The 12,134-nt window shown below is 36.6% G+C and overlaps 1 protein-coding gene across 19 annotated transcripts in view; it reads right to left on the reverse strand.

Moving 5' to 3' along the window:
* The window catches only part of NRXN1 (neurexin 1), a 699,771-nt gene that overhangs the window by 340,379 nt on the left and 347,258 nt on the right, over positions 1–12,134 (reverse strand). For all 19 annotated transcript variants that reach the window (XM_051783684.1, XM_051783683.1, XM_051783658.1 and 16 more), the window contains one exon: positions 11,361–11,480. In XM_051783684.1, the coding sequence (XP_051639644.1) occupies positions 11,361–11,480 (120 nt within the window). The remainder of the gene's footprint in view (positions 1–11,360; positions 11,481–12,134) is intronic.

Raw genomic sequence — 12,134 nt, forward strand, 5'->3', positions numbered from 1 at the left:
AGATTGTTCATGGAGCCTATGGAGTGTCTTCCCCATACTTTCTATTATTCCTAAAAATTGGTAGGCCTTACCTGCTTAGTACTTAAGATCACTTAGAACTCTGCTTCAAACTACCCAGTATTGTCCAGAATTTATGACCTAAGGCTGTACAACTCCCCACACTTATATGCAAGGTTATGATTCCCTACAGCCTTCCACATTATTTTCTTACTTATTCTTTCCAGTTTTAAAAACTGTGTAACACACAACTCCATCAATATTTACACATCAATAACTTACTTTGCACAAACTGAGCAATATCACTCTCAGTTCCCAGCATCCTCTCCCCAACTAATTATTTCTGGCATATCAAGCTAAAGATGTTCCACGAGATCTTGGCTTAGGATGCAGAGCTGGCCTAAGAAGTTTAAAAGTCTGAAATTTGCTCCCAACTGGTCCTGCCACAGCCACTGCAGTTGTGCTGGTGATGCTGAATTACATGGCATGTCTTAAAAATATCACTGCCATCCCCACTTCTGCTGACACCCCGATTTTGGAAGGTACATGGGGCCAGCAGTTTGCAGAAATTAAAAAAAAAAAAAAAAAAAGGAACAGAATTCTTACTCTTGGGAAAGTTTCTGTGTAGGCTATGTAGGGTTGTATTAGAAGGATGCTAGGGGAATTTTATATTTCTACTTAAGATGCTGTTCCTGCTCTAAATGTAGAGAAGACACTTCAGTTTTAACTTTCAAAACTGACATTTTCCAAAGCACTTAAATTCAACAACATTTTTTTACAACACTGTTACTATTACACAACCTTAATCCTGACTTCCTTCTTCCTAGAAAATGGGACTGAGAAATAAGTTGGAGCAATTCCTTAGACAACTTCTTTATCTTGTGATCAATTGGATCCAAAAAAATCCAACACAGTGCAGAAATACTCAAATTGCAAGAAATACCTTTTCTACATATCTGAAACTACAATACACTGCATTTTTATTATAGGTTTATGAATCACCATCCACAAGTTTTCCCTGCTGTCTGGCATACAGTATCATCCACAGGAAAAGGTTAATCTTCAGGGAAAATATCATCTCTCGGCCCTGTGCATTTGTTGGGGTCACACAAGATTTCTTTGAAGTTGGCTGCCATCCCAGTAAAGCTGCTTTAAGTAGTTCAAATTAAATATCACTAGTATTACATGTTGGTAGTAAGTAGAGGCAAGAAAGATAAAAGCTTTAGGGTAGAAATTCAGGGGAAATAGGATTATGTGTGCTCAGTAAAATATCCCCCAAATTATGATTTTTTGAACAAAAATGTTCAGGCCTCAGTTGTACAGAAATTTAATCTACTGAGTTCTGAAATTATCTGAACTTGATCTGACATGCCACTATTGGTCCAGCAAATTTGGAATCATTTTTCATTTATTTCTGGTAGTGTTTTCAATGACAATGATACTATCATTTTGAATATTTCCTCCTATAAAGACTTCCCCTCAGGGATTACAAAAAAAAAAAAACAAACATATTAAAATGTGTCCCCGTCCTTTTAGCAGACAAAAAAGAAAAAAGACTAAATAAAACAGGAAAGCTCAGTGCTAAAGCAGAACTTGGCCAAAGAGCAAAGATTACCAAGTAGATATTCAAGTACCCCTTGGGTTCCTCCTGGTGTGTTGAAGGGTTGTGGTGTTTCTGATTCTCTTCAGGGGAGCTCTGGTTCAGGGTCAAAACAGGAGATATGAGCTAGCCATAAAACTATCTCAAATATGTGATAGCTGCTACGATTACGGGTCATGAGGTTACAAGAAAAGGTTATTTTTGATAAGCAGAAAATAACATATTTAAAGAAATTAACATGACCATCTGCCACTGATAGAATTCACCTATCTGATGAATTTTTGACTACACAGGAAAGCCAAGCCACACTTACTACCGGATCATGAGAAAATTCATGACCATAATCAACCTGAGTCCAAGCTAATACGTTTTGGTGATCCAAAAGATGGGGTAAAGAGGGAAAAAAGGAGAGTAGAAAGAATTTCAAGTAATTTCAGAATCTCTGGGTTTAATTTCAAGGGGAAAAATGCTATGGCCATATATATGGTGCCTTTGGATTTCAGTGTATTAAAATCAGTCATTCAACTGGTGATTTGAAACTCAAATTGTAACCAAATTTCAGTTTGCTGTTAGAAAGCATCTGTCCTGTCCAAATATCAGATCATTGATCTGATTAGCAGTTTTCTTAAGATTTACACTATTTAGAAGGGAGAGAATTTTTAAACAGCAAAACATATTATAGGAAGACTACCTTATATGGTAAAGCAGACTCAGAATTTGAGATTATTTGCAAATGGTGTCTGTAAATATTAATGCACTTTGACAATGAATATCGCATATCATGCATTTTAAGTGTTTTTTAGTGTGTGGATGTTTGCAGTGCAATGATGTGATTTTGCATATGTCTGTTTTCAATTCAAAGTGTAGCTTCATTAAGAAGAGTGATAGCATAAAGCTTAGCAGCATGAGCATTCCTCCAGAATTAGCACAATATTGACATGCATTCTTAACACAGCCTTTTAATTGGGTTTGTGGGCACCAAAGAGCTTCATGAGCATTAGCTGTTCTTCACCCTCTTTTCTACAGTTCCAACTTTCCAATACCCAACCTGGGTATTGACTGCTTTTATTATGGAGTGGTTTTCCCTAGGCTGGGACTTCATTTTGCAGTTGTCTTCATTAAGCAACCAGAAACTAAAACCTTGTAAAACTCCTTCGGTCCTAGGAGCGTTTGCTTCCATCAGTATTTTTTCATACTGTTATTACTGACTCTGTTACCTTCTTTCATAATATCCTAGAATACCTAAGGAGAAAATGGCTACAAAGATTTCCAAACACAACATCAGCATACAAGATTCATAAGCCTAAATTAAAATGAAACATTGAAGGATCTTAAACATTACAGGTGACATTGAGAGAATAGGCATCTTTATAGATGTATGTGCTAAGAAAAATACAGATATTTCATCTAGATTAACTGCTAGTTAAGTGGAGTGGTAGGCCAAAAGTGGTCAAAATAGGTCCAATGTCCACCCTGCAGCATAGGAACAAAGTCATGAAAGCTGCAGAAATGTCTGTATAACATATCCTTCTCCGTGCCTTACCGTGTCTCCAGTTCATGTTTCCATTTTCAGTTTCTGAGCCATTGCTCAGATCTTTACTTTGGACTCTGAAACGCCTCAATTTGCCTATATCAGATTCAGATAATTTCCTTTATTCAGCTTTTAATAGAAGGGTTTTCTTTGCCTTAATCTTCTGCAGCATCTGGCACAAATGAACACACAGAAGTCTCTGAAGATGGTGTCAAGGGACCAACAAAATCTCGTTTTGCACCGAGCATACAGATTCCTCATATGTGTGTAGTTACTGTGAATCTAACCCACCTATCTAGCTGTCAAGCCAGAACACACGCTGAGGAAGAACAGGTTGCCTTAGTAACCCCAGTCCAGCTGTACAGACTACAGAAAAACTGAATAATTTTATCTTTCTGAAGCACCATTGTGCCATTGTACTTAAATATCTTACACATAAAATAGATATACATTACCAAACTCTCCATATACACTTTGAGCTATTCTTATACAATAGATTATAGAAGACACTGCTCAGGAAAGCTTTTCTTCTTCTTTCTTACCATTTGTGACCCTTGTAGCTGCCACCTATTAAAAAAGCTGGCACTCATTGCCTTTTTTTTTGGGCTTGTTGGAGATGAATGACTGACACCATCATACAGTTAATATTTTATTCCAGCTGTGTTGGGTATAATGATTAATCTAGTTCAGCTATCCAGAATTGATTTTAATATATGATATTGTTGGGATGTTCAGAGAAATCTATGAGAAAGAATAGTGACAGCACTCGTCCAGTATGCTTATTACTGTCAATAGCTTTTGACTACACAAATTTCAGGTCTGAACTGTACATAATATGCCATTAAATTGTAATAAGTGAAATTTCTAGAGAAAGGAATCTAATGATACCCAACTGAACAATTTTAGTTCCATGAGAATATATTTAATTAACCCTTAATCATTTTCACCTTTATGACACTGGAAACACTTCTAGAATTTGATTTACAAAATTATTATGCCATTAATAAGAGAAAGATATTATTGACATACCAAAATCCAATTTAATTACTCCCTTGATTCCTCCAGAGGCAGAGAGAAGCTTGCAATTTTCTGACACTATGTTCCATTTTTAATATTGTGAAATAGAAAATAACTCTGAGTAGGCTAGAAATGTTGCATATTTGCTTCTGTCTCAGCTACAAGCATTACATCAATGTATTTTGGTTACCTTGAAAGTTCCTTTTTGGCTTTTTCTGTATCAAGTATCCCACTTAAAACTTTACTTACTACTGTTTGTTAGAAATATTCTCACATCTAAGAGCTTCTACAATAACTGCCAAAAAACTTTCTCTTATTTTGATTTTTTAAAGGGCTAGTTTGCAATGTATTTAAGAAAATGGAAATTCCTCAACTATTTTAGGCATGGATAGCTCATCTAACTGACTACTCCACTGTGTGTATATAAGAAAAAAATTCTTAAACTTGTTTTCAAACTGTTAAGAAAACCATGCCTGTTCATTTACATGATTAATAGACCGATATATCTTAGTGAAAAGCCAAAATTTACATACTGCAAAATGCACATAAAATAGAGGAGAAAAAGCCTAACAAAATAAAACCTTGGGCCAATAAAACCTTGAAATAATGTTGTCATCCATGCATCAAGCTCCGTAGTTCTTGCTGACACACCATGTGCTGCCATATAACATCACAGGAGTCTGACAGTTCAAGGTGCAGTCTATCCTGATTAAGTTTCTAATAAAAACAACAAAAAAAGTCATCTTGGTCCACAGCCATGGTTCACTTGCAACACTTTCCTTGCCCTTTTTACGGTTTTTCTAATTCTCCTACACACCTCAACTTTTCTTAATTTTTCAAGACTGTGTGTGTAAAGTCCTACTTCTTTTGAAGATTACACAAATTAGGCCACTGATATTTGTCACCAGAAATTCCAGATGTTCGTTATAGAGAGATATCAGACAAGATAAGCTGAACAAATTGAGATTTCTTCAATTAGTTCATTCCACCATTTTGCCAGGCATTGTAATTTCATGCTCAGCTATCTTTATTTCTCCTGTGTAAAGTGAGCCTCTGTGGCAAAGTAATTGTATGAAGTATTTAGACTGGTATGTTATCAGGGACAGATTTTTTTAATTCTCAGCTACCGGAGATGAAAATAAAATGTGTTTTAAAGTGCTCTTGAGGAATTTTCTATCCCTTTTCTTGATAGCAGGTTATATGTTTATTGGTATCTAGCAACTACAAAGTCTTAGCCAGGAATATGTAATAGTATTTTGGAAAGTACTACTGAGAGTGGATATTGTGGTTAGTTCAGCTTTCAGTCACTGGATTAATTAAACTTCTTTATTAGGTATTTATCCTGCTCACAAAAATAGCATTAAGACTGCTCTTACACTCTTGATGTGAAAAAGGTCCAAAAGATGCAGTATCCATAACAGTTAAATCAATTATAAATGTGAAGGAAATCTATTTAAATCCATAATTTGTGTAATACTGGACTGATAATGCAAAGAGAAAGAATATCACCCTTGGACTTGCATTCCAGGAGAAGGAAGACATTGTGAGAGGAGAATGAGTACTCAATACTCAACACCATATGATGGTTCAGAAAACTGTAAAAAGTCAGTAATGTGGATAACAGAAAATAATAAATACTCCTATATTTTATACATTATAAATATAGTGTGTGCATACACAACATTAAAGCCTAAGGAAAGACATAGCTACACTTGTGTGCAATATTGAATTACTCACCTTGCAATCTGGATTGTTACATACTCGTTAATTACATGTTCACAAAGTATAAGACTTGTCTCATTAAGTGTGAGTATGTGCCTGCTTTGATCAGAGTTCTGCAGTGAAGGTGGCTGGTATTTATAAAACCACTCACTTGTTGCTGCATGCTGACTCAATATTTAGGAGTTTTGTGTTTTAAAGTATAACCTCAATATTACTTAACGCTCTCTCCAAACACTACATTGAAGAGAGAATCATTCGGTTCCTTCTGTCATTTCTATTATGTCAAATACTCTAATATCCAAATCTCTCATAAACTTTAATGTATTTTTACCATGTCTTGCTTCTACTATCCTCATCAACAGCCAAAATTATTCACTGTTCAGTGTGTTCAATATGAAATAATTAGGATTTGATTTTCTGGACACATACATACTTCAGCCCCTGATGCAGGAAGAAAGCCAACAGTCACTTGGAGTTAAATCTGGCAAGGACAAGTATAGTCTTAGCTGAAAGGCAATATCTCTATAACACAACTAAATATCAAGAAAATCAAACATGTTTTATGTGAACCCATCTTGCAATATTGACACAGCTCTCTATTAAATTAGGGCTTCTGATTTTTCCTTGTAAAGAGTAAAAATAAAACAGAAGAATTTTTTAAAAAAGTTTTGTTACTCACAGTGATTGAGAGTGTTGAATTCCTAGTTAGGAGAGACTGCGTGGTGAAGTTCTAACCCTTCAGAAATGGATTTTAATGGAAGTGTTGACACAGTGTTAGTTATACCATCACAAGTGCAACGCCAATACATTATTCCCTTATGGTAACAGACAGTATTGAAGCTGCCCTGTAATTTGGCACTGAACATTTCTATACTAACGTAATGTGACAATGTTATTATGTCTGCTATTTTCTATGCCATAATAGCAGTATTTGTTTCCACAAACGTGCCATTACATTCACTAATATGGCTGTACTTAAAGACTGCTCGAGTAAAAACAGATGTAAACTTATAAAAAGCAGATAATCTCTTATAGATTTTTTTGCTGTGCCAGAGTAATTTTCAACCCTACTCTTATAAAAAAAGCTGAATTCCCTGGGAGGATAGCTTTTACTACATAACCTGCTGTTAGATACAGTTACTATGTTCATGATGTGTTTTCTCAGAGGTGCATGCATCCATCCATCCATTTGTAAGAACAGCCATTAACTGTCCTTTTAGTACACTCTTTATATAATCCCATTTTTTAGAAACAACTGCTACTGGTCTGCTTTACACTTATCAGTGTAACACTTCTGTCTATCACATCTAAAGACCACTGGTGCCCTGAATCTCCAAGTGTCATATCACATCAAAAGACAAAATAATAAACTGTATAGCATCTTGGGGTCAAAAATTCTCCTGCCTTGTTTATCTTCTTGCAAATAGGAAATTGCAGCATGCAGAAAGTTCCCACCTTTGCCACCATGGCTTATGGTCTACAGGCATTCCATACTCACTGGAGTGGACTACTGAGATTTGCAGCTAAATAAAATTTTTGTGATGGTGTTCCTGATGACAGTTGTAAAACTATAGCCTTACATTTAGCCCAGTGTAAGGCCCAGGTCCTTTTTCATAGGAGTACATTTCTGAAATTTCTCTTCTCCCAAGCAGATAAACAGAGAACACTCTTGGATTGGGAAAGAAAACAATCTGCCTCACATGGCACTTATTTTGAGAGAACATTTAAAAAAATCTTCATTTTAGGCTTGTGCACATTTTCACCTGCAATAATACACTGAACAGTGCAGGAGTAATAATTTGCTGCTATCAGAAAGATTAAAGAAACTTGCACAATGTATTAGAAGAATGTATTATAACACTTTTCAAGAAACTATTTCTTTCATTATTTCCTCCTCACTCTCTGTTTTGGAAATTAAAGACAAGAATGATACATGTGAAACATTTGCATTATAAAGCCCAGGACCGATGTATGTCAGATCTTTGTGCACTGAGGTTACTATGGGAAACACATTGAAAGTATCAGCTCAAATGCAGCAAGGTAATTTGTGCACATAAATTTATGCAAATTGCAGATGATACAAAGCTGGGAGGAGTGGTTGGTAGACCAGATGTGTACGCTGCCATTCAAATGGATGCTGACAAGCTGGAGAAGTGGACTGACAAGAACCTCATAAAAAATGCCAAATCCTGCACCTGGGGAGGAATAAACCCACACATCAGGACAAGCTGGGGCCTGACCAGCTGGAAAGCAGCCTTGCAGAGAAGGATCTGGGTATCCTGGTAGTCAACAAGTTGCACATGAGTCAGCAATGTGTTCTTGTGGCAAAAAAGGCCAACAGCTTCATTGGTTGCGTTGGGTAAAATGTTGCAGAAACGCTGAGAGATGTGATCTTTCCCCTCTACTCAGCACTGCTGAGGTGCAGCTGGAGCACAATCTCCTAGTGCTGTGACCCCCAGTGCATGAGCATGCAGGGATAAGTCCAGCAAAGGGCCCCAAAGGAAATTAAGGGCTCTCTCATATGAAGAGAGTCTGAGAGACCAGGGACTGTTCAGCCAGGAGAAGAGAAGGCTCAATAGGGATCATTCAATGTTTTAAAATACCTGATGTATAGGAGGTAAAGAAGGCAGACAGATTTTTCTCAGTGGTGCCCAGTGAGAAAACAAGAGGCAACAGACACAAACTGAAATATGTGAAATCTTACTTAAACTTAAGGAAAATGTTTGTACTGTGAGGGTGAATGAGCACTGTCACAGGTTACCCAAAGTAGTTGTGTAGTCTTCATCCCTGGAGAGGGTGACCCAGACAACTTGTACTATCTGACTCTGAACAGAGGGGTTAGATTAGGCACTTTCCACACATCTCCTCTCACCTTGGCCCCTTTGTTGCTGAAATTTCTGCTCAAATATGTCCCCTAAGAACTGGTGGAACAAAACAGTGGTGAGGTGTGGTGGGTAAAATTGTGGCTGAGGGCGAAACACCCACCCAGCTGCACACCCACTCCCTCTGCTCTGACATTGATGTTCCCTCTGCTATTTCCCACTCATTTTGTTCCTTCATCCTTTATCTATCCAGCATTTTGGCAAGAGTGGCATACTTTCTGAGTGTATTTTCATAGAGCAGTCACCAGCTTGGCTTGAGGGACTCAGCTGTGCCTTGTGATGGGTCTGGTGGAGCAGGCCATACCCAGCATGTCCTGTCCTCTCGTCACCAAGGCCACACTCCAGCACCTCTCTGCAAACACCAAGACACGGACATCCAATACTGGAGGAATGTAAATCTCCATAAAACAAGTACTTTTAACTGTTTCTGGTATTATCACTGACACTTATTTTTAAGTGGTCAATTGTAGGGCTTCGAGAACTAAAACCCTCTATTTATGAGATTCTGATGTCCAGAATACTCTGTTCTACCTAAACCAGTATATTTCCATGTAAAATAAGCCAAGGTCCTGCCTGCATAGCAATACTGGGTTAGATTTCAGCTTCTCTCAACCAGCGTCGCTCCACGCACAATCTGCAGTGGAAACGTGCTCGCACACACCGCTCGGGAACGTGCCTACATCCTTCCTGAAGGGAATGCATTTTCAGCAACAAGCAGGTGCTATTCCAGACCTGTCGCTGAGATAATCTTTCTTCACAGGAAGGGAATTTGTCTTACTTCAGTGCTGCAAAGTTTACCCTGTGGTGTGCAGCCCGTGCAAGTTATCAAAAACTGCAGTAACATTTCATCATTTCTCTTCCCATTATGTTCTTCCCAGACACAGTAGAGAGCAATCTTGGAGCGTCTAGATGACGTTGAGGTTATGACAGAATTTTTCCTCCTTTCTGGCATATATACCATTATGAAAAATCCCTCTTGTTAGATTTGCTTTGCTGATTTTTCAGTATCTGAACTAATCTAAGGAGTCAAGATAAAGCAGAAACCAAATGTATTATTTACTAAACTCTGCATTCTATTACAAAATATCCATGTCAAGGTAAATATATATTTCATGTTTGTGACAAAAAAATATTTTTAAAGAGATTTATCTGGAAAAAATTATTTTTAGCAGCCATTTACTAAAGTAGAGGTACTCCTTTTCCATCTTCAGAAGTAGTATATTGTGAAATATCTCAATTGTGTGCAATGCAGTCTATAATGTTACCATATAAATAAGCCTTCACAGATTGGTAAATATCTTTCTTATGTAAGTTCATCGATTAGCGAAATTTACGGATTAGCTCTCACTTGAATGCTCCAGGTCCAGACATCAATTACTGCTAAAACATTTATAAGCAAAGTTTTTCCTTTGTTAGATGTTATATATGTAACTTCTTATTCATAGCTTTTAGTTATTTTTGAAACAACTCAAAGATCACAGAAAAACAGAAATAAGAACTTAAAAGCAAAATTTTCTCCTGTAGCCCATAGGTGACTGAAACCTTAAAAAATATGTTTAGCAATATGACTAGTCACACATACTGGTTGGAACTGCAAACTCATATACATAAAGTAAATCTAAACCTTTGCTCAAATTATTGAAAGTTTTTTGATACCATTTCTATCATGAGAGCAACTGCAGAGAAACAGACTGAGGTAAGTCCTTTTTGTTCTTTCCACAGCTTTCAAACTATGGAACTTTCATGAGAATAAATAATTAGGTTTTACACATAATTAATTTTCTAGCCTTGTGAGAAATACAATTTGAGCCAAAAGCCTTGGGGAAATTCCCTCTTCATGTAGATATAAAAATGTGCAACATTTGGATATTACAAATGTGATGAATTAAAAATAAAACTCAGTAGCTTGCTTTTACCATTTACCATGTAACATTATGGCTCTTCCATTGCTATTCCACCATCATTTTTGTATAATTCTATTTAGATCAATAAGGTTAGATTGGAATGAAACTAGATTACGAAGTTAGTGAATCAGGACTCATATTTTTGACACATTTAAGCTTTTCCTGAAAGACCAGATGGTTGGTGTATGTTGTGTAGTTTTATTCAGATGAAATCTAAAAGAACTAAAATACTCAGCATGCATTTATTATTGGCATGTTTAGTGTGTCACCTAAAGAAATCTACAAAGAGAGATAATGAGCCTTGTCAACTGTTTCACAGTAATTATAGCCCTCATGATAGTGCTACAAAATTATAATATAACTTAAGATAACAAAATGTAAAACGTTTCTTCAATCAGGAAAAAAAATCCCATCTGAAATATCTATGCAGGAAAGGGACTATATCAAACAGGTAACCATCAGTATATTAGACTCGGAATCAAGTGTAACAAAGCCAAATTCTGCCACTGTTTCATACTGCCCGTTGTCCAAAATTTATACTGTATAGTTCAGCATTGTTCTTATCACAAGCCTTACAGATTTTCACAGGGTTTACCGGTTCATTTAAATATCTGATATTACAATAATAAAACACTTCAGGCACTTGCTTCAAATGTTGCCTTTAAGCTCTCAAGGATTCAGAGGGCCATTTTTTTTTGTGTACTTACGGTCATTGCATAGTGGTCCACTAAAGGAGGTCATGCTACAGTCACAACTGAATCCATCCCACTGCTGTAAGCACACACCCTGGTTTGCACACGAATCCTCTTGGCACGTTGTGCTGGGGCCTAATGAGAACACACAAAAAAGGACTTGCACTTTGTCTTCCAAAGAAAGGTATTTCTCACTGGGTCACATTAACTAGTTGCCAACATCTCAAATCATATGAGCAAAGAGTTACCAAGTCAAACACACATAAACTTGCTGATTTTGTAGCAGCACGTAACATTAAAAGGGTGGGTTTGCTTTAGTTGTAAGATTGCTATGTCAAACACATAAGAATGCACAAACGGAAGCAGAGTTATTCCAGGTACAGTGGGAATGTTAACTTTGTTGTGAGTTATTTCTTAATCTCGTGTCAGACCATTAACTGGCTAAATGTTTTCTAAAAACTTCATTATTTCTTCCTGTAAATACATTTCAAACCGCAAAGCCAGATGCCACAGAAATCAAAACTCCAGGATATGAAAGACTGGATAATAAAATTAAAAACAAAAACGAATTTCAAAAAAATAATAAAATGAAGCTACACTATTACGATTATCTTAATCTCACAAATTATTTTAAATTATTTAGGTCTGAAATTAAGGGCAGTTTGGGATTCTTTGGCAGGAATGTTGACAAGAACTGATTCACATGCTTCAGGGATCCCATGCAGGTTCCTTTTTAAAGAGGAAATGCAGAAAATCAGACTACTAATGAACTGGCATGCCAAAATGTGA

The sequence above is a fragment of the Manacus candei genome, unplaced genomic scaffold, assembly GCF_025592945.1.
Source record: "Manacus candei isolate 608988 ecotype Guabito, Panama unplaced genomic scaffold, ASM2559294v1 h1tg000017l, whole genome shotgun sequence".
Lineage (NCBI taxonomy): Eukaryota > Metazoa > Chordata > Aves > Passeriformes > Pipridae > Manacus > Manacus candei.